Source organism: Haliaeetus leucocephalus, unplaced genomic scaffold (assembly GCF_000737465.1).
Source record: "Haliaeetus leucocephalus isolate CR32 unplaced genomic scaffold, Haliaeetus_leucocephalus-4.0 Scaffold687, whole genome shotgun sequence".
NCBI classification, from domain to species: Eukaryota; Metazoa; Chordata; class Aves; order Accipitriformes; family Accipitridae; genus Haliaeetus; species Haliaeetus leucocephalus.
In genome coordinates this window covers 4,774,875-4,797,914 of record NW_010973123.1, presented here as the reverse complement: position 1 = coordinate 4,797,914, position 23,040 = coordinate 4,774,875, and the positions used below count along the sequence as shown (strand labels likewise).

The following is a 23,040-nucleotide window of genomic DNA, read 5'->3' as shown; positions in this document are numbered from 1 at the left end:
CCAAGAATAATACAAACTAGGCTGCTCTGATCCTGCGGGAACAGTTACCATTTGATGAACAGAATAGGTACCCCACAGACCTTCCTATGCTCAATGTGAATCACGATCTGTCAAAGAACAGGGTTTTATAGAAAGACAAAAGGTACAGGGTTAATAATAGTGCGGTCCAAAAAACTGCTAAAAGCATGCCAGGTACGTAGTTTGATGCTAAGGGAAATAAAACCACGCAGAACATAACAGTATTCACCATTTTGTTCAGGGCAGAAGTTTTACTTTGTGTAAGTAAAAGCAATCTGAATAATTATACACTACTTCAGTGACGTCTTCCCATGCAAACAGAACAGCACAGAGGAGAGGAAAAGCTCACAGTTCAGTAATAGAAATCTAATTTATTGCAGGTTATGGAAATGCATTATATTCTTACTTTAAAAGATGGCCCATTTTAAAATTAATTTTGTTTAGTTGCATACTTTTTGAAAAGTTACTTGTTAAAGCAGTACAGATCAGCATCATCTATATCCTAGATCAAACCCTGCTGCATCCATACCTGCCCCACGTAAAGCCCACTGGCAACACTCGGAATACTTCCAGGAGGCACGTGAGCAGCACTTGGTCTATTACGTCATTAGCACGGTAGCTCCCCACTCCCCAGCGTATGCAAAGACTTTCTAAGCAACTTGAACAAGTCATAAGAAAATACTCAAAATACTCTGAATTACAAATTTAAATAAAGTGACATTATTCCCATATTTAAGTTGCAGATCAATTAAATTTATTTTTTTTCCAAAAGCTATTTACAGATTTACAAGTATTTGTTTTGTATTTTACAAAAAGTTACATCAGGTAATTTTAAAAACATTTTTCTTTACAAAAGCTACATAAGCAACTACATTGAGGTGTTAAAAACAACAGCTGTATTAGCTTTTAGAATATTAACTAAATACCTATCCTCAAAAGACAAAGCTAAGCTACACAAAGTGCAAGAACAATTAAAAGACCTGTTGCAAAAGCCTCCCTTTTCCTGTTAGCGAGAATATTCCAAGCCCATGGCTGAAGGAACTACCGGGCCAATAATTCTGCTGACGGCTTGTCAGCACTGACCAGAGCGTGGAGATGCCATGGCTGAACCCCATTGCATGAGCAGCTAAAGGGAAGAGGGTAGACTGGTTCTAGTGCAGTGACACAGAAGTGAGGACAATTTATCAAATGATTTATTTGTATTTGCCTACAGGAAGAATAAGAATTTACATTGCAGCAGAAGTTACCATCAGTGTGAAGAGTGGTCAGACCTAGACGTACTCTAAAGTGCTCTGGAAAAAAATATGAAGTTTACGAACAAACTCCGAAAGTTTGAGAAAGATGATGATGAAATAAGGAAGAATGTTCCTGTCCAACACAGAAAGGATGCGGTCCCCAATATTTAATCCTAGTCTTTCTTGGTGGCAGATTTCACTCTGCTTCTAGAGCTGTACAGTGACTACATGTACAAGCTTAAAAGCATGACTTACATGAAAATAATGCAAAGATACTTGTTCAAGGTTACAGACAACATCAGGCAACAATTTTGTGATGGACATCTCTCTTTTCATGGAAACAGGGATATGTCAAATTAATAGTTAATAATTCAGCAAAACGCACCTTCCTTCACGAAGTGCCTAGAGGCACTGTTCATTACTCATCTGACAAAATCTCCCCTTACACCTCTGACTACAAAGAACAGACTTGTCAGTGCAATATTCTTGGATGTATCAAATCTTGATAACTGAGGGGAAGTAAACAAATATGGTGTTTGGCAATAACTGATCAGACCACTGCATTAATTGCATTACTTTTTTTAAAATACAATTTAAAACTAGCTACTGCACAGGTTTGCTTCACAACAGAATATCACAGGCACATTCTGCAGCAGAATTAGGTTGGACTTGTTGCAGACTAACCTGTAAAAACAGGTAAGTTTATCACCTTTTCCAAGATCATCGTAACGACTAAGATACTCATCAAATACACGTTAACACTGAGTCTCCTCTATAAACTGGCCTGCTTCCTCCAAAAGAGCTTCTGAGCCACCTGTTAGACTAACATTGTCATCTGTATTTTTAAGACGCGCATTTTGTACATTTGGGTCCCATTTGCTCTACTTGTTTCAACAGGAAGCAGACAAATAACTCCTCCATGGTACCTTGAAAATGCAACTCTAAACTGCTTACCTGAAATTCTGGAAATACTGCTGTATATTCTTTAGTTGTTGGGTTTGTTGTTTTGGGTTTTTTTAACAGGATTAGCTAAATACCAAAAGGTAATAAATATCTTGTAAAATAATCTTATGCCACATTAGAAGAGCACCGCTGTATAAGTATTGCATGGCAAGAATCACAGACCCGAACAGGCTTTGGTGAAGAAGGCAGAGGCAGTTCATTGTCAGAACAGGCGTTACAGAAGATCTCACCACAGTTTCGACAATGATGCTAAATAATGGGGAGAAGATTAAAAATTAAAATTTACAATGGAAATATACTTGGTAATTGGATACCAATAAACAATATACACAGAGCAATCTGAAATGTGATTCCCTCTACTTCTTTGGTCTGAGCATGGAATCAGTTTTCAAAATATAATTCATCTAAATCCCAATCTATGATGCAATCCTAGACAGACCATGGTCTAGGATTTCACCACAGCAGATAGCTAGCTAGATGGTCTGTCCAGGACCATATATATTTTTAGGGGTTTTATTTATATATATATATATATATATACACACATACACACGCACACACACACACGCTTTGCAGATTTCGTTCAATCCCTGGATTAAGAACATACTCTGCTATATAAAAATATAATATAAGCAATGATATTCAAGACACTGGATGATTCTGTCAGGTAGCTAATTGAGATTTAACATAAAAAGGTAAAAAAAGATTCCTGCACACATTAATAAAGCATGGAAATGAACATCACGTTTTACTTTACAATGACAATAAACTCATAATTTCTAGTCTATTGTATGAAAAACGCCATAAAAAGACTTCCACACGTGTCAAATTGTAACAGGGCCAGAGCTGACAAGCGTTTGAGATGATGATTCCACAAAGTAGGTTGAATAATTTTTAAGTATATTCCTTTGTGGCACTTCACCAAAAGGCAGTGTTTCTTTTGAAATTAGGGCCCAGCTGCATTGTACATATCGAAGAACTAGAAAGACATCTCAAAAATAACCATGCATTCATCTGAGCATTGACATTTCATGCTGCACCTCTAAGATAATTAATGTTTTTCTCATAATACATGTAAAACAAGTTGGAAGAAATTTCATTGAAGTTTTACCTTCCTTTTGGAGAGAGAAAACTCCTTTTCACATAACTTGCAATGCGTAGCCTCTTTGTCCTTCAACCAAACCTGGCCCTGGAGAGAAAATCATCATAACTATATGTATTTCCAGGGGACAAGACAAATCAATAGCAGTACATTTACTGCCCGAATTGCTTAATGCTCTGAGACCAGTATAATGTGTCTCAAAGACACTCTAAAGCAGTGCAAGACTGCTCCAAAACACTGCAAAACCTTATGAAACAAGACAGAGCAGGAATAGGTGCAAAGAGAACATGCTCAAAGTAGTAAAGCTGGTCAATGGCTGAGCTCGGAAAAGCAGAAAGGTATCAAAGTCTCAGAGCTGAAGCCCATTTCCCTGCCCATCACATAGGAACAGTCCCCAAGATGTAGGGAAGAAAAAAAAACCAGGACAGTGTCAAGAACTGTTAATTTCCTTCTGTCTAAACCAATTAATTAAAACAGGAATTTGCTCAATAAAACCATTTCAGACACCTTTATTTGGACTGAAATGATACGCAAGGTGACATACCACGTGTTCAAATACGTCCAGACAAGATCTCTGCTCTCAAGTGCTCCCTACATATCTTTAAGAAAGTTCCAAACCTCTCAACATTACTGATCACATTTTATCAGCTTTGGTGCTACAGGTTTACTTAATTCCTAGGATGATCGAATATTTACTGATCACTGAGAAGTAGTATATAATTTAAGCTCAGTTGGTTACATATTCTGTCCCAGATACACTCTGTAAAATATAGAAGGATGTACCATTGCAAGAAAAGTGTCAAAATGCGTAGCTGTACATCAAGCAAGAAAAATCAAAATCAACTGAGTTATGGTTCTCTCCCACTGGAGGAACTCATACAATGAGTCTCTCCTGAGTAGTTGCTGTTGGAGAGAAGTCTTCTCATGCTTATGAAATATTTTAAACGGAACAGCCAAAAAAAAAAAAAAAAGGGTTCTCTTCCCTCCAAATACTACTAACCTGCAATGCTTTGTTTGCTTCTTTTATGTCTTCTATTTTCAGCTTTGATCTAAAGAATAAGATAATGCTATTTCAAACTTCTATATTGTCAGATGCGGCCTAACAACTTTAAAAGTTGCAGGTACTTAAAAAAATACATGCAAAGTACTCTGAACTTTTAGCTGGTATTTTATATTACAGCAGCATCCAGGAAATGCAATCAGTATCATGCCCTGCTGTACTAAGCACTATACAAAGACAAGCTCTCTCCAAAGAGCTCAGAATCCTCTGAATGGCTGTAAACTTGCTTGGGGTTATGTGGATAAGAGAAATTTGTACCAGCATAGCTCTATGCAAAATACCTAAAGCTAGCACACAGCATTGGTACAAAACCAGAATTTAAACTTCCGGACTTGTACAAGACCACATTACGTCATTATGGAGAAACCAGCCTCCCCACAGCCATCCAGTGCCAACCCACTCAGAGTTGACTGAGTCACAGTATATATGTGAAGTTATTCTATAGGACATGAAAGTCCACACTACTTAGAAGTAGTAAACTACAAGACAGAGATCATTAAATGAAACTTTAACAACACGTAACAATAATGAGAGCTGTGCTCAGAGCTTATTGCTCACTAGAGTCTGAAAGGGTTTTGGTAAATTAATCCCTTACATCCTCTACAGACTTAGCAACAATGGCCTATGATTGTCATACAGAGAAACTTCATCTCTTCAAAGAATGGAATCCACGAACATGCATGCTCACAAGAAGATAAGCACGTGTCCTGCTGGAGCCAGAGCTGTTTTCTACTTGGTTTCTTCTTTGGGAATGCCACAACATGCAAACTAGCCAACCATTTTCAATGCAAAACAACTCTTAATGCCCCCTGGCCCTTTTAAACTAGGATTTTCTGTTCAGAGCACTATAATTACCCATGAGTTCACAGCCAGCCCACCAGCCAAAACCAAAAATAAACAGACCTGACCTAACTAGATATATTTCTTTTTTGATAACCGGTTAGGTAATATTGTCATATACAGTCTAATTCACATGACCACCATCCTATTATTTTTCTTAATTCAAGTTTATCTGACAAAAATAATCATCATCATGAATAAGGAAATTACTCGCTCAGCTTGGATGCCAGTTCTTCGAGAGCAGCTTCTTGATCTTGACATATCATTTTCAGTTGCTTGTTCTTTTCCTGAAGTTTAAGGAACTCCTTAAAACAAAAAACAAAACAAACAAAAAACCCAAAAAAACCCAATTATTCTCAAAATTGTATTTGCCTACTGCCTATAAAACTACTACCCAAAGCTAATCTTACTGAGAAAGCCAAGTGAATGAATGATCCATCACTCTCTATTAAGATTCCCAAATCCGACTCGAACAGCAACAAGTGAGGATTAAACTCTTAGACCCCAAGAGATGAAGCGTTTTTGCTTCTGCAGTCCTCTCCAGGAAGAAAATAAAAATGACTGATTGCAGAGATAACAATACTATATAGCCATGTATACCAAGTCAGAGAGAAGCTGAAGCACTTTCTGGCCTATGATGAGAAGACAGTCTTCAAAATAACTGAGAAAGGATAACAAAGATTTCATTTTTCCTTATTCAAAGCAGAGTTCTGATCTGAGGACTAAATGAGGACTAAAAAAAGGTAATTTTTTTCTTAATCTATTTGTGATAATACATTAATCTAATCTTTCTTATCTACTTGCAGAAATTCTTAAAAATACCATGTCTAAGTCCATAACTAACTTTGCAGTCAATTTCTAAATTACTAGTCAAGTTTTACTGCAGAATTTACTTTTTTAAGGTTAATTATTTCTTGGGTCTCTATTCTCAGATGGGATACAGTTTCTTTTTCCTTTTGAAGATCATCCTCTAAGGTTTGTCGCCACTCTTTTTCTATCTTCAAATCTGTTTCCAGCTGAAGCCTATAATATGCAAAACAAACAAAAACCCAAACAAAATCACTGTGCACAAGAGTATCATTTTTAAAAAACAAAAATTAGTTTATTTCTGGGTGCAATATACTATTATCATAATAAACAAATTATCAACTTATTTTCTAAAACAGAAATAATGTATCAATATCATAGTATTTTAGACATCAATATAATAAATAAAACAAAACACTGTCACTTAGAAAATGCTTTTAAAAAGAAGTGTATTTAAAGGACCAATAATATGGCATAATTTTGAAGAGCTGACCTTTGCAATAAATGAGCAAGAGAAGATTAACTACAAAATTCTCAAGTATTTTTAAAACATGCATAAGGCAAAGCCCCCTTAACCTTACATAGCTTGTTTCTAAAATAAACCAACTAACCAACCAACCATACTGCCATTGGTGGTGCAGACAATGACTGTATATATCTCTGGTGCTCATAAAAGTTATTTAATGTTATACCCTTAGATGTGACTCTTCTAGACTTTAGACTAAGGCTTATGGCATTTTGAACAGAATTGAAAATAAAGGAGGAAGGACTTTAAATTACTCTTTTTATTGAGCTTTCTACATAGCTGAGGGTCAACTTAAAGAGGGATCTAAATTCTATTAGTTTAACCGGAGTCCAGCTAAAGGAATTAGGGCTACTCTGATGGAAGATCCACTCTAGCTGGAATTTCACTATCAGTTTCATGGAGGAATTGGTGTTTAGAATGTTACGGAGAAACCAAAGGATGGAAGTACACTGCTCAACCTTCTAGATCTAAATTGTGCCAACACAATAAGAGAGGAAAAAATCTGAGAGTAGTCATGCAAGGTTTTTTGCTGGAAAACCTGTATCCACATTAATTTTCCTGTTTTAAAACCCAAACCATTTTTAAAGGAAAGACTTACATTTTGGGACACTACCTCAGCATCTGGCTGGAAAAGATCAGAAGTGAACATGACCTTGAGGTTTCAGAATTGCAGAATTCTAAGGCTGGGGTCTGAACTGTTCTTTTGCCAAAATCTGCAAAGATGACTGTGGTAGTAAAGCGAACATTTGTCATGACAGTTAAACAAGTTTATTAACATTCAGAGTTGTAAGAAAGGCAGGGTGGGCTAATAATTGGATTGGAAATCACTAATTTTTAAGCACCAATCCTTGTCGTGCCACAGATTCGCACTGTCTTAAATAATTTACTTGTTATCTTTCCAGAGAGAACACCTGCCCTTACAGGGAGCTTTTTACATTACACATTTATTTAAATCAGTACTGAAGGATTTAACAGGAGAAAGACTAGAGGGTTGGCTGTTATATTACTTTTTAATATTTATGACTCCAGTGGATTTTTATTTTTACTTCCTGCACAGTGGTAAGTTAAACCATTTCTACCTTATTCATAAGCCTGATCAATTAAATTATTCTTATGCCATTTCTGTTTAAGTTTATACTGCTACATACTTGCGGGTTTTGTTAAAAGTGTGTCTTATTACTACTACTACACTATGTATTTCTCCCCACTTATGATAAATTCCTCATGAATTAAGCTGGCACTTTCAGACAAAAAGTAATGCTGTTCTTTCCCCTCCTTTCAAGCTGCACACCATTTTGGAGGCACCCAAAAGTAGTTTGACTTTCTTGGAATGGTGTCTTTTCTTCCATCTTGCCAGTACCTAACATGAAGATCTTTAGTATTTACATTCTGTTCAAAACCATTTATCAACAACCAGCCTGTATTAAGACACAGGACATATTGCAACATTGAATATTTACTACTGTATATTTTTCCAAAAAGGAAAGATATACTTACAGCTGTTTCTCCTTCTGTGAGAATTCTTTCTGCAGACTTTCAGATTTATTCACATATTCCTGTTTAAGTTTCTCATCCTCGGCCTCAGCCTCCATTTGAGCCTTCTCTGCTTGCTGCAATCTGGTGTAATTCAAATCAACTTTGGGTAAAACTGAAGCTAGAACTAGGGTGTAGAGGGTGAAGAAGACAAATAAAAGAAAAATGGGGAAATAGAAACATTTCTAAATAAAAACAAAGTTTGGGGGAAACTCACAAACTCAAACGAGAAATCCGTACAATGCCTAGAGAACTAGCTCCTGTTTTTTCATACAGTAAGAGAGTAATCACTGTAAGTAATCACTGTTTTATTTTATGCTCATGAATAACAGATGCCAAAGCATGAGGATACATATTTTAGAATTGAAGCATATACCTTAATGCTTTTTTTTTTTTTTTTCCTTTAGCATATGTTCATGTGTTATTTTTGGAAGCTTTTTTTTTTCCCCCTCCCAAATAAATCCTGTAAAAGTACTTGGCTTGTACTAATGACCCATTAAGACAGGGCAGAGCATGTGTTGTGCAAAAGCAGCTCAAAACAATTCAGGCATAAGGCTGAATACAGAGCACTGCAATCAGACAGCAAAAAAACTTAACTAGCCTAATACAACAAGACACACCCTGACAGGTCCCACTACATTTATAGAACTACCTCAACTACATCATATTATTAAATTAATTTAAATAATCTGTATTAAAAATAATGCATTCTTACATTGGTTAAAATAGCTCCATACTATAGACAAAATAAATAAAACCAATTATCAGGAAATGAGGGATTGGGGTTTTTATTTAATCTTTCTTTTCTGAATTCTAGGGGTTTGTTAATGCTTCAGCTAGCACTCCCCTTGGAATCCATTAGTTCACTGTTGTTCCTCTCTGCTTGGTCACCTCTTCAGTCCAAAAAAGATGGATGTAATGTAACAAAAGTCAAGTTACTAAAATGGAACTTGTGCTATATCATGGCTACACCTGTCTTGATGAAAAGGCAGGAGAGTAAAAAAGCCTGTAAAATACCACTGAATGTCCCCACCTGCTGTGTCGTGTTTAACAAAATTGTTTCAAGGGCCTCTCAGGTAAGTGGTGGGAGACATCTGTGATATTGTCTCTCTGTGCTTGATTGCTCACTGCCCAGCAGCTAGCTGAATACAGAGTTACTCACAACTCCCAATGTCAACTAAAAAGAAATTAAGTCAGCAATATGTCTACATTTGTGCTTCTACTGATGAAGTTGCACCAGCAGGGGTTTCCAAAAGCTGCCAGTAAACAAGTGAAAAAAGACTGGAATGAAACTACCTTATAAAGTGTGTGTACTGTCTCATTCAACTACACCAGTTGTTTTAAGAATGTTCCCAGTCACGTTTGCAATGGTAGTGGCACAGAGGGCCAAAACATCTATGGAAAGGAAAATACTGGGAAAAAGCAGGGTCAATTCACTGGGCAGAGGCAGCTGAATGAAGCTACACAAGACAATAACACCAAAAGCAAGTTAAAACTGTCCCTAAATCACAGATTGAACTGGAGTGTATTTTCCACAACCAAGGTAGAAAGGGAGCTTGCTACCCAGGAAACATGCTAGCCAACCCAAGCTACAGCACGATCCTCTAGACTAGCACCGAGGCTAACTGCACCGCTGTAATTCAGACAAATGCTGAGCTGGACCAAGTTTGCAGCAGGATTTGCGATTCAGATGATACTGTAGCAGATACTTGTTTGCATAGATGACCGTGAGATGGTTAACGCTCCCATTTCTGCTATGGTCTACCCGTTGTTCTATTCATTGTTTCTGGTTTAGGTTTTCTTTGAGGATGGGAGATACATATTTATTTTTATTTTCTAGTAGCCAGCCCATGTTATAGGCTCTTTCTGATTCCAAACCAAGGAATAAGGTAATATATTATCAGGGAGCAGAAACCCTTTCTGTATTATTGTGTCCTGCCTCCACTTTTGCAAACACATCCCCTTCGGCTTAAAAAGACCCTAAGATTCTTTTCCCAGTCAACTTCCTCTCTACACTTGAGAGCAAACATTGGGAAGCGCGTCAAAGGCAGTCAGCAGCTAAAACTCTCTTATTTCTGTAGTGCAGGTGAGCAGCAGCTCAAAGCAGAAATATGAGTTGTAAAGACTGCCTAATGATGGGTGGAGGGAGGAAAAAGGGGTTGGGCAAAACCATGGGTTATGATTACAGTGTTGATGTAGCCACAGAGAGGCAAGATCCTTAGCTGACAAACAAGTTAGGCAGGTTCAGGATCTGGGGCCTAAACGTAAATCCTATTTATTACTACAACTTCCACTGTAGCTATCGCGGTGCAGCTGTTCTAGGCAGGAGTCACAGCTACAAAATTTGCGAGAGCGTGCTGTCCTTCCTGTCTGGAGCCCCATCCAAGTCCAGGCTCCAAACACATTTTAACTCCATGAAAATATTTTACCCCACATCACATCAGCAAAATGGAACTGTGCTTCAGCTGTTTTATCCCCCAAACCTGTAATTCTTCCACTGTACAAACTGAACATATATGTTGACACCACCCTCTTTTTTTAAATATATTGTTCTGAAATAGCACTCAACCCCCCTTCCCCCAAACTCCTGTCACTCTGTTTAAGAAAACAGTGCTAGTTATAACCAAAAAGCCCAACAGAGAGCATGCTTTTGGGATAAATACAGCCTAAAAGTGAAAGAAATAAGCAGCGGAGAATGGAAATACTAATCAGAAGGGCTACTTTTTAAATCTATTAGTACCACAAAGAATAGGAAAATTCACTAATTAGAAACAAATATCATAAAAATGTAGTCAAAGTAAAGATAGCTAACCTTTTAAAATAAACTTTGTTTGACAATTAAGAAGTGATTAAATAGCATTAGAAAACTAGCTTACATTTGCTTACTAATAGTGCAGTTTACTTTTTTCTTTTTTTTTTCTTTTTTTTTCTTTTTTTTTTTTTTTTAAAGAGGGGTAAAGTGAGATCGGAGATGATGTTCTTTCAGAAAATAAAATAGAACCCAGCTACGATCAGTTACAGTGCAGGATTTCTAATACCACTTTATATTTAAAGTTGTAATTTTAAAATTCTTAAGTTGTATTTTATCAGTAATTATTTAAACACAACAGATCTGGAGGAGCTTTCAGAATGATATATCTTTGACAAGTTTATACTGGTGCTGAGCTTCATTGCTGGCGCATTTGATGAATGACATTGCAATAGTCCTAGTTTGAGTTAACAGATCTTTGTCACTTCATGAATGCAGTGGACAAAAATCAAAGACAGATGAAGGCAGCAAAATAGTAAAAACAAAAATTGGGATAAAGGATAAAAAGAAAAAGAAAAAAGAGGGAAAAAGGATGTCAATAAAAGAATATTCATGTCACTAATTTTTTTAATACATAACCATGTTTTTCATAATCAGATTTAAATGAAAAAAAAGACGTGTCAAACACCAACATGACAGGGCTTATGGATATGTTATATTTTACAATTAAAAAGATCAATGTTGCATACAGGCCACTAAATTAAAACATATGAATCACATTTTTAATATTATGTAATACATGCAGTCTAACCATAATGTAAATTTATATACTGGAATTTTAGTCTTTCACTTTTCAACCCTTCAGTGTAAAAACTCATTGTGTCATTGAAAATAATGGTACTTCCAAAACAATGGACAACAATTTTAATAGCTTCAGCAAATATAGCAGTGATCCATGAAGGCATTAAATGTTTATATTAAGCACATGCTTAAGTATAAGCAAGATTAATGCTTTGGTGTCTATTGCATTTCATTCAGGTGGGAAAAAAAAAAGAGGTAATAATGAATCAGAATTTTGAAACAGCTGAAAGAACAACTTTTGATATCAGCACAAAAACCTAGTAGCAGAAGAAAGATGGTGGAGGAAGAAAACTGAGAGATTAAGTTTGTATTTAAAATAAGTATATTTGTTAAAAAGAGAAAAAAAAGTCAAACAATAAAGCACTAGTTAAAGTTTCGGAAAGGTTCTTTTTAAATTTTCTAGTTGAAAGTCACATTTCAGTGGCAACTGTGTAGGAAGGCAGTAAAATGTAAGGGCATGGAGACATGAATGGAGAAAAACAAAGATGGGCCTGTACCTTTGTTCTAGTTGTTTCATAGTTGCATTAATTTGATTGGTCTTATCCTCTAATCGGCCAATTATTTCATTCTTTTCTTTCATAGCATCTTCAGAAACCTGTGTTACAAAAAAGATTAAAACTGAAGTAGGTATATATTACACTGTTACCTCATGGGGTTTTTTCTTCAGTACTTGAAGGGAAAAATGTTTAAATGGCTTCAGGTTTTGATCCTTTTTAAACATTTAAACATTTTTAAAATGTAGTTGACAGTACTTAAAATTTTATACCTAGCAAATTTGTAGTTTTGTACTTTGCAACTGTAGATGCTATTTAATAAGTATTTATATTTATATACTCTAATAAGTAATAAGTAAAAAAACATTTTTCATTTTGGTTTTCTTTCTTAGTTAATCATTTTGCAAGTCAACTTAAATTCACTGATCATCTTTTTAAGTAGCCCATTAGAACCTTACCAATACGGAACTAAGATGCTTAGTCCCGGAAATCACTAAGGTTCTCCAACTCTTATCAAACTACCACATGCACCTAAAAATCTTTTAAGAATTTTACTATCACATCACAATTTTGATTGCTTGCAGAGCTGTTTCAACTGCAACTTGAAGATCTAAATAAAATGTAGAGCATTATTCTTGCTATACAGATCAACACTATCAATTGGTCCCTAAACAGCAGAGATTGGGCATGATTAAACTGTTTTACTCTGCCCAGGAAGTGGATCTGAATGTCATTAAGTGAAATCAGTGTTACCCACAGTCCCCAGAAGTACAGCTTTAAAAGAAAAAACAAACCCTACAGATCCTAACATACTGAACAACATTCTCTTCTTATTTTTCTTTCCAGCTCTATTTCTGTTTCTCTTCCTCTTGTCCAGTGTACTCACAGTTGCAGGTGGAAAAGTAGCATCTTTTGTCCATCATCTCAATTATCTCTCTGCAGCACCCTTATTTTTTCCCCTCATCCTGCCACAGATTTGGCTGGGGTTTTGTGCTTTTTTTGATAATTTATTCCATAAATCAAATTTATGTTCTGCATAAATAAATCACTGCTAAACTTCCCTGGTGTTTGGTCATTTGTTAACTGCATGTTGGGTCTCCGAGATCCACAATCTCCCAAAGCAGCATTGCATTGTTACAGATTTTCTTAATTTGTTAGTAGATTAAAAAAACCAAACCACAACTATAATTAGCTTTTTCCATTTAACACAATCTTGTTTTCCAAATGCCTTTCCTTACTTTGAAAGTTCAGATCTCCTCTTTAACACCTCACTATGTGCCTACATTCTCTTGGTTTTTTATACCAAGATGGTGTAAAAAGTGCCATTATCACTAGATATACTATTACTCTCTATATTCCACATAGCATGTTCTTAGGCTATGATCTTATTCTCATGCTCCTTTCTTGTATAAACCCCCTAACATTAAGTGACTGCCTTAAGAACTTCTTTGTGTGAAATCATGCTTATATCAGTAATGTTCCAAAACGACAAGCTGACTTTAGAAGCGGAAAGGAACCAAAAATTAAGGAAACAGCAGTATTTAACTAAACAAAATGGTAATGCATCTCTCACACCAATCAAAGTAATTTCATCAGTTTTGTTAAAGATTGTTCCTTTACCTGCAGCTTTTGGTACATTTCCATGTTAATTGCTTTAACTTCATCAAGCTGCTGTCGAAGACCTATGAGGGTATCCTGCTTCTCATGGATGTCCTTCTCCAGCAACTTCATGGCAAGTTCTATCTCGTGTTTCATACTAACTTGAACCACTAGCTCATTCTCCATATCCTATAAAACAAAAACACAATGCAACACAGAATATTTAAATAATTATGCAACATCTTATCTCTGTTCTGAAAAAGACAAAAGCTAACACTAACACAGAATATTTGAATAATTATGCAATATCTTATCTCTGTTTTGAAATAGACAAAAGCTAACACAAACAGAGCTGCAGCACCACCTATTTCACTTCAGAAATTCTTCCCCTCTTCAACTTTGCAAATTATCCACTACATAAACATTACACTCTCATGTACTTAGTGACCAATTTATTTTTTTTAAATTTGGGAGGACACAACTCACATTAAGAAATTACCCTGCCAGTGTTGCATAGAGTTGCCTAAGTATTAATTACCAAAATAGAACTAAAGGATTTCTATTTTTACAAGAAAGATTTAGCATACATACAGAGCATACAGTAATGCTAACAACTTACCTAAAAATTTCTCAAAAAAGTATTTTCTTTATTATGCTTTAGCAACATTGTTACAGAAATATGATGTATTGATTGCTCCATTAAAAAACCCTTTTTATTACAGGCAGTTAGAGAAAAGGCGATTAAAGGCAGCATCTAAGCTCAGCAAAAGCAAAACTAGAAATATTTATATACTGACTTTTCTCAAGCATAATCTTTTCTAGAAGTGCTGTGTAATCCTAGAAAAGAACACTTACTTGTCGAAGTTGTGATTCTTCTCGAAGCTGTCTACGTGCTTCATTGTACATTTCATCTAAACCCTGCCTAGAGTGTTTGTATGTCTGAAGTTCTGCTTCAACATCCACTTTAGTTGCCTACAAAGATATAGAGAATCTTTCTTCGTCGCAAGTTTAGCAATTAATAGCATAAATGTAACACTTGTGGGGAAAAAAAAAAAGCAGCTTAAAAATACATTCTCCAAGTACAGTACAAACATGGAAAGAGCTGTTTCTGCTATGTGGTCATCAGTTTTATAATGAAAATTGAGTAAATCTAGCAAAATAAACATCTGCATTGCAGTACAGTCCTCCTTCACTAAATCACTCTAATACACAACTATTGCAGTACTGAGCAATCCAAACATCTGCTTAACCTGTGGTTTTACCAATTATCCTGTAAAACATATACAAGAAGTTACATAAGGAGCTACAAATCACAGCTTAAAAAAAAAAATGTTCAGCAACTGTATACACGATTACTCCATTTGTCATTCCATATAATGAGACAGGTCTAAATAGACAGTTTGCCAACTAAAACACATGCTATTTTGACAAGATTTTCAGATAATAATGCCTTAAATACTCTTAGATATAGCTTACAGTTTAAAGAAAAAAGGAAGAAGGGAAGAAAAATAGAAAGAATACAAGGAAAAATGCTACAAAAATTAACATATGGTTATAAAACAATCTAGTGTCCTATAATTTCGATATATTTATGCCACTGTAAAGTTTCCCAGATTTAATAGGTCCTTTCCCTAATAAAAGATGTTTTAGATTTGGCCCAGCTACTGCTGACTTCAAGTTGAGATATAAGAACATTTGAATGACAAGAACCACATGATGTTACTACATTAAATGTGAGAAAACTAACATACCTCTAGATGATGCTGTGTTTTCATTAAAATAAGAGTATTTTCACTCCTTAATTGATGGTTTTCTTCTTGAAGTTTAATTATATTGTTTTTGGCTATCGCTAACTGAAAAGAAAAAAAAAAAGAAAAAAGGAAAAGCAGTGTGACCACTTTTGTGAGCGGAAATGAAATAAAATGTGTTCTGATGAATGCAAGACCAAGACATTCTCTGGTCCATTCTCGCATTCTACCAAACAGACGTTTAACTGTTTATAAAGAAAACGTAAAGCTCCTGGGTTTAGTAATGAGTCACTTTCATTACACAACAGAGTACGTATTCAAGATACTTCATTATTTCATGTCTGGTAAAAAATATGCTTTCTTTTCTTTGCTTTATTATGACTTAGAGACCCTCAATCCCCTTTCCTCACCCTAAACTTTTTCTTTCTATGTGGATTCAAATATATCCAGTTTTGTTCTTTCTCAGACATCTTAACATATCATATGGAGCAATTTTCATAAGAAAACCTCTCCCAAATGAAAAGAAAACATATTTACAAAAGAGGAAACATTATAACTGGGCCCTACATTATACACCTTAAGGTCAGGATTATAAACCAGCTGATCAAAATAGGTAGACAGTTGGGCTGAAGGCTTGTAAAGGAAAGAGAATACTCTGAGAATTAACACTAAGAAAAAATGTTTTCCTTCTATCTGGATACATTAATACCCAGAGTGAGCTAGCTATCCCTTCAATAGCTGAATTTAGACATCTCAATTTTCCACTTCATTAACTATTCTCAAGCAGCTCAGATTAAAAAAAAAAATTGTGCCCTCTTACAAAGCTAAAAATATTGGAATCTAGTCAAGCATCGAAGATAAACGGAAATATAGGATATAAATATAAAACTAGAGCTAGACAAGTCTAAAAATTATATATAAGCATATGGTAAATAAGCAAGAAACAATCCTTTGGCTAAAGCTGAGAATGGTAACAGAAGTTGCTTGGTGAACTACCTTCTGTTTCTTTGTAACAAGTGGTGTCATCCATTATGGACTAGTCATCTGCACAAAATCAGACTGACAGTTGGCATTAATAAAGGCTTCTCTTCTGGTTTTGTCCAAAGTGGGAAATAGCGATGTTCTACAGAATTAATTTACTGATGCTGCAGGCTACCTAGGCAAGCTGACTTCAAATCCCTGCAGCTACTACACCTTCTCTTCAAGCCAAAATAAAGGTATGTGAACATATTATACAGAAGTTATGTACATTAAAATAATTTAAGTTTACTTAGAAATATAGTATTTGAGAGTAAATAATATCTATTATACATTACTAAAAGAAAACAATACCTCTTCGATCAGTTTAGTGTTTGATTTCTCTAGTGAATCAACTCTTGCATGTAGACTGCTAACTGTGCTACTGAAAGGGAAAAAGAAAAAACATTATTCAAAATTACATCAAAACTCATTCAACCAAGCTCAAAAGCTTTAATGCAAGGTACAAGGATTAATGGTTCAGTGCTAAAAGGTCTGCTCCTGTTATTTGAGGTTTTCCTAAATATAAGAAAATTAGTCTCCTTTGTTGAATATTTATATGCTTCTTTCCGACTCCCAATGTCATCCCTGTCACTGAAACTCCTGGTTGGATGTGCCTTTACATGTATTCTCCCTTTCCTTTATCCTCACAACTATATTGTATCCAAACGTTTAATGAGTTCCCTTAAAAGACAGTTTACAATCTTCTTGTGTTTTTTTCTCCATATAACAAAACCATTCTCCCAAGTTCTCTTCCTCCAAAACCCATTTCTCTTATAAAATTATTTGCTTCTCCACATTTTTTGAGATTCATCCTCAGGCTACCCCTTTCTTGATGCTTCTTGACTTCATTTGTAAGTATCATCAGAATTTTATTCCCTTTTACTACTCTGTGGGTCTTTATCATATCAAACTACATTCAGGCCTTCTCCATTAACTGATTGCCTATTTCTGCTGTAAGCACTTTTTTTTTAAGCGGCACTTCACACACAGAAAAAAACCCTATTCTCTAACACTGTTTACTTTTCCACTTATTTCTACTCTGGTGTCCTCAGAAGTTACCAGTTCATTAAGAATGGCAAGGTAGAGGATTTTAGGATGCATTTTAGGATGTGTGGAAAGGAACAGCTGACCTGAAATAAAATAGGAGAGTTGTTGAACCACTGGTTTGCAAGTAATTCCATGCATAAAGCAGTCTACAAGAACATACTCAATACACAGGGGCTCACCTGAATTATGACAGCTATCATCACACAAACACCACTGTTCTTAATTGCGATAGTTCCTTTCTCCTCAGCTTACTTTCATTTTGCTTATATTTGATGCACTCAATTATTCTGTCCTGTTGAAGGTTTCTGCTCAGTGACTGATACAATTTCAAAACAAAATCTTTATCCCAACAGTAGCCATATAGTAACTAATGATAAAGATTACCAGCATTAAAAATGAAAAAATACAATTATATTTCAAAAAGGGATCAAGAAGATCAGCTATACTACAGATTCTACAGAAGTTCTTTGTGGGTCTGTTGTTTGGTTTGGTTTTTTTCTTTTAGCTCCTCACACTGTTTAATTTTGTACAATACTCCTCAGAGAATTACAATCACTGTTTCTCTATTTGTACAGTAACACACACAGTGGTGGACTAGGTTTGCACCATCCAGCAAAGTAAGGGGGAAAGGCTGCTTCCCTGAAAACTGTTTCTACAGGAACTACAACGTATAAGTAGTTTCCAGCAAGCAATGAACTTACTCAGTTTTGGTCCTAGGCAATAAAGCTACAAACTAAAATGTTATGAACGGCAAAGAAACAAAAGCATGTAGATTCACCCAGAACACTCAATAACGCTTTTTGAAAACTGTTAAATAGAATGCCGTTAAAATCCAGATCAAGCTTTTCATTCCTGTGAAGTTATGAATCATGACGACCTTGGTCAGTTTTGGCCTGCTGTTTTTCATTTCTTTGAAGAATAAAGGTGCTGACTGTCAAAAGCATGAAAACTGAGACTTCCTGAGTCTCTCCAGAAGAGTGTATCCTTTCCAACTTCACTACATCCTCAGTCTAAACATGAAGAACTTGCACACCTTTCTCTGAAGTTCTCTCACAAAGCTGTGGTACAAAAGGAATTAGATGTGTATTACCTGTAAGCCTGGCCTGCCATGCATACTTCAAAGTAATACTTACTTCAGTTGCCTGTTTAGTTCTTCAACATAATTCTTTTGGTCCAAAATTGCAGCAATCTGTACATTTCTAAAGCAAACACATAATAAAATTAGCTTTAACAAAATGCTGTAGTGAACTATGTACTGAAAAAATATATACAGCTATCATATGCAAATGTCCATCTTAGTTGTGCTTTTTAAAAAGAAAGGAAGTAACTTCATCTCACAATCATGAAGTCAATAACTTACATGTTGTGACATCAGAGACAAAAAACCCCAATGTTTTAACTGCAAACAATTTCTCTACATGAAACATAAGAACATATACAGTCTCAAAAGAAAAACTATGTTTATTTACTCCATTATAGCTCTGGTTCTTTGAAACACTGAATAAATCCCAAGCTGAGGGCTTAAAGATTAGCAGGTTCCTTTTCATTGCCACCTTCCAATCCCCCAGTACTATCCATCAGGTAAAGGAAGCAGGTGATGTTGCTGAGGCTTGCTTCAGAGTGCAAATATTCTTCCAGCTAACTAGTAATACAGAACAATGTAGTGTGCCCTTTTTCTCAAGATGGTGAGATCAGAAGACTGTTTGTCTTTAGGGAACCTGACTTATTTCTACAAAGAATAGGCCACCAGTCAAGAAATCGTTTGTTAACATGCAAAATCTGAGGTATTTGGTGAGGACGTACCTTTCCTTACCCCCAAGGTCATCATCACTCTTTAAATACATAGAGAAATCAATCACCCCAACCTAGGAGAAAGCAAATGTACACAGTTTCATATCATACAAGTAACTGCTGTCAATATTCATGGTCTTGCATCTACATAATTACTAAAACCTCAGTTACATCAGCTTTTTTACGATTGGTCTGGTTTCAGCCAGAAGCTCAAAAAACCTGAACTGTAACATTTTAAACACAATTTTTTTTCAAGTGTAGTCTCATGTATTTGTTACCTTTAGAATTTAGAATTACGTTACCTTTGAACAAAATTAACAATGTGCCAGGTACCAAAGCCCAAAGAAAAGATGACTTCTTACCTCTCACCGAGCTTAGCCAAGAACTTACAGGAAGACTTTCATTTGGGGAATTATCAGATACTACTCAACCTTGTCACTGATTGAGTAGACTTGTGATAATTTATCTGTAGTGTTTCACATGATTTCCTATCACAGCACATCTCCCAAACTGATGTTTCCCCCATGTTTAGTTTTTCAATATTCCTTGCCAAATAATACCACCTCTCCACACTTGCTGATTCCCAGGTGTGCCAAGTCAACTGCATTCATTTTTTTATACCTTGTTGAATCTGAATCTAATTAATTTATTTTCTATTCAATTGTAATTTAATCATATATACTATAACTAAAATTACCATGAGTTATGCTTCCAACTCTATTCACAAACCTTTAACAAACGTATTTAACCACCTTTGCTTTACCAAAACCCTTCCTTTTTGGTCTCTGGCAGCCTCTTCACAAAAGTATTTCAATTTCTCTATCTACTGCTTCCTGCTTGAGCTGCCTTTAGCTCTTGAATACAAGTAACTTGCTAAGTCTAACATTTCCTTTGTTTATGCAATGCTGTCCTATCAGTTTCCTATGATGGTCTTCTACTTGTTCTTTCCGTATCTTTTCTAAAAAGTCTCTTTTCCAAAAGCTTTTTAAAAAACATATTTTGCTTATTAAAGCAAAATAATATCTCTATAAAAAGTAAAATGTTATCTCTATAAAAGTTACTTTGTTTTAATTCTCCATGTGTGCATACACACATTTCACCATTGAATAGCATTCTTCTAACATACCAAAACTGTGCTCCCAGATGCAACCTCCATCATCCTTCAGAAGTTTATCTTTCTGCTCAATACAACTTGCTTCCGGCTTCCCTGAGAAGGTGCCTTATTTATACTAATCTTCACAAACAGAATTACTCTAAAATCTCATCTGGACAGCCACTACTACCTTCTCAAATCAAGTTTTACCTCCCCTCATACAGCAAAGCCAAGTGACCTAGATAAAAAAGATGTAGCTAGCAATAGATATTGTGATTTATAATACAACACATAATTCTCAATACTAAGAAGAGCACATTGATAAGTCTTCTACAGTTACAGGACTTTCAATGTTATGTCTTCTGGTACACAAGACCAGTGCCTAAAACATTAGTTAGTAACTAGAATGAACAATCAAAGACAAGTTAACCCTATGAATCAACAGCACACGTACTCAATTAGCTATACCTTGTCTTTGCCATAGAAATTGCTTTTTCATCAAATATATGCTGAAATACAGCAATAATCACTTAAACTATTATGATTTTTTCCACAAAGAAGCTGGGGAAAAAAAAAAAAAACAATCAGGACTGAACACAGCCTACATTTATTTATAAATACTTGTGCATCTGCCTTAAAAAGAATCCATAAAGATTTTCTTGGAAAGGATCAGAGTTCAAAGTCAAAACACTTTGCAAAACAGGAAGAATTCCAAGTCTTATTTTGCAGACTGAAAGCAGTCACCCTCTTATAAGGTCTTTTATTACACTACATGAAGCAAGTTTTCGTTTCAGGTCCTTGAAACATTCCTGTTTTGTTCCAGAACAACAATAAATGAACTGAATGGGATAAACTGATCATGGAACTATACTTCTGCAAAGGAAAAGGATGAGTTACTCAATTAACATGGAAAGCACTCTGCATTGCTACTATTGCATCTATTTGATGACGAAGCATAAAACTTTACCCTTGCACTCTGACAATTATCACCATCTAAAGGTCTGACCCAGCTGATACTGAGGTTAATGCAACAGCCCCCGCTGATCCAGGAGCTGGATCACACCCTAAACAGTCGCTAGTAAGATTTCTAACAAGTCACAACTCCATAGTAACAAAATTCACTATGCATAAAAATCTTATGGATTGCACGTACATTACTTTACCTATATTGACTTACTTGTGAATCTAGGTCCTCTCCCTTCACACACAGGTTAGCATCTATCACATTCAACCCAACTAATAGCCCAACAATAACTGCTCCTTCTTCCTCCATCATTAGTGCATGATACTCATAAAATTCACTGTTAAAGAAGAAAATTGCATCTTATTGGTATGTTCAGTATATTTACACCCGATAAATCAACAATAAGTGACATCTAAATCTGAACTGTTTCTCTTACTTTAGCCTTACTCCAACGTCCTTAAAGATGAACTGGGTCTGCTCATACTTTCACCTCATAAACATTTAAAAATTGAAAGTGCATGGTTTGTCTCAGAGGCTATTAAAAACAAAGATACTACCTTTGGCTCCAGAAATCTGAGCCAGAAGATGCTAGAGGCCTGGGAAATTTGGGGGGCAATAATTATTTTGTCTTAAAAAAAAAAAAAAAGCTCTTCCTTATACACTTGCTATTAGCCACTTTCGAATAGGATACTGCAACAGATGGATGGATGTTTGGCCATACTGAGTCAGACAATTCTTATGTTGTTAAGAAACACTAGAGAATGCAAAAGAAGAATGGTTAAAAATTTACCTTGTGTGAAAAAAAGGTCTGGACTTTAATGAACACTTGCTTGAAATTAAAGAAGCCAAGTAAGAGATTAAATGGGTAAGAGAAGAGAAATGGAAAGGGCTGAAATGCTAAAAAGGTTTTTAAATTAAAAACACTCCACTAAACAACAGAATACCAACATTTACTTCTTCCTCCTTGCATTTTTTAAATTCTATGAAACAAACTGTGCTTTCAATGGAAAAGTCCATAGCTGTTGAACACCAATGTCATCCTGACATACCAGCATTATCTAGGCATACAAGAAAAGTCTTAGAAATATGTATATATTATAGAACTGAAATTAAGATGACAAGGTTTTTTGTTCCCTTTGTGCTTCAACTATACCATCAGAAAGGAGAAGTTATACTAGAAGAGAGCAATGCCAGTTTTCCAACTGTGAAAGGAAAATTCAAGGCAATAGTCCTCCGTGCAATGGTAGGTTAGTAGGAAATCATGCATATGGTAGGGGTGAATTCATCTCCTCTCCAGACAGAGGTTTCTAGTCTGCATTCTGCATGGCAGAGGAATGCAGCGGGAGCCCTTCCCCAACACCCTCATCTATGAAAGAACAGTCAGGCACATTGCAGAAGGTCAACCTACATGATGGGGAGGAAACAGCCCTTCTCCTGTCAGCTGGCCCTCAATCTTGATGAAGCAGCGGTGTTTGGTCCCTCTACCCTGAGGACTGGAAGAAATAAGCCTACAGACCAGAAGCTACACCTTGCTACACTAAGGATACATTAAAAAGTAGCAAATAGAAATAATAATATTTGGGGGGGGGG

The 23,040-nt window shown here is 35.6% G+C and overlaps 1 protein-coding gene across 5 annotated transcripts in view; it reads right to left on the bottom strand.

The window, feature by feature from the left end:
* Positions 1–1,004: 1,004 nt before the first annotated feature.
* The window catches only part of RUFY2 (RUN and FYVE domain containing 2), a 24,420-nt gene continuing 2,384 nt past the window's right edge, over positions 1,005–23,040 (bottom strand). The window contains exons 4-17 of one of the 5 annotated variants that reach the window (XM_010579964.1): positions 21,664–21,787; positions 19,406–19,467; positions 18,736–18,801; positions 16,868–16,937; positions 15,539–15,640; positions 14,643–14,759; positions 13,809–13,976; positions 12,192–12,289; positions 8,049–8,168; positions 6,112–6,241; positions 5,429–5,523; positions 4,319–4,367; positions 3,328–3,405; positions 1,005–2,465 (exon numbers count right to left, since the gene is read on the bottom strand). In XM_010579964.1, coding sequence (XP_010578266.1) covers positions 2,322–2,465; positions 3,328–3,405; positions 4,319–4,367; positions 5,429–5,523; positions 6,112–6,241; positions 8,049–8,168; positions 12,192–12,289; positions 13,809–13,976; positions 14,643–14,759; positions 15,539–15,640; positions 16,868–16,937; positions 18,736–18,801; positions 19,406–19,467; positions 21,664–21,787 — 1,423 coding nt within the window. In that variant the 3' untranslated portion in view covers positions 1,005–2,321. Of the gene's footprint in view, positions 2,466–3,327; positions 3,406–4,318; positions 4,368–5,428; positions 5,524–6,111; positions 6,242–8,048; positions 8,212–9,117; positions 9,262–12,191; positions 12,290–13,808; positions 13,977–14,642; positions 14,760–15,538; positions 15,641–16,867; positions 16,938–18,735; positions 18,802–19,405; positions 19,468–21,663; positions 21,788–23,040 lie in introns of those variants that run through there. The other 4 variants (XM_010579965.1, XM_010579966.1, XR_775177.1 and 1 more) reach the window with 4 other exon arrangements.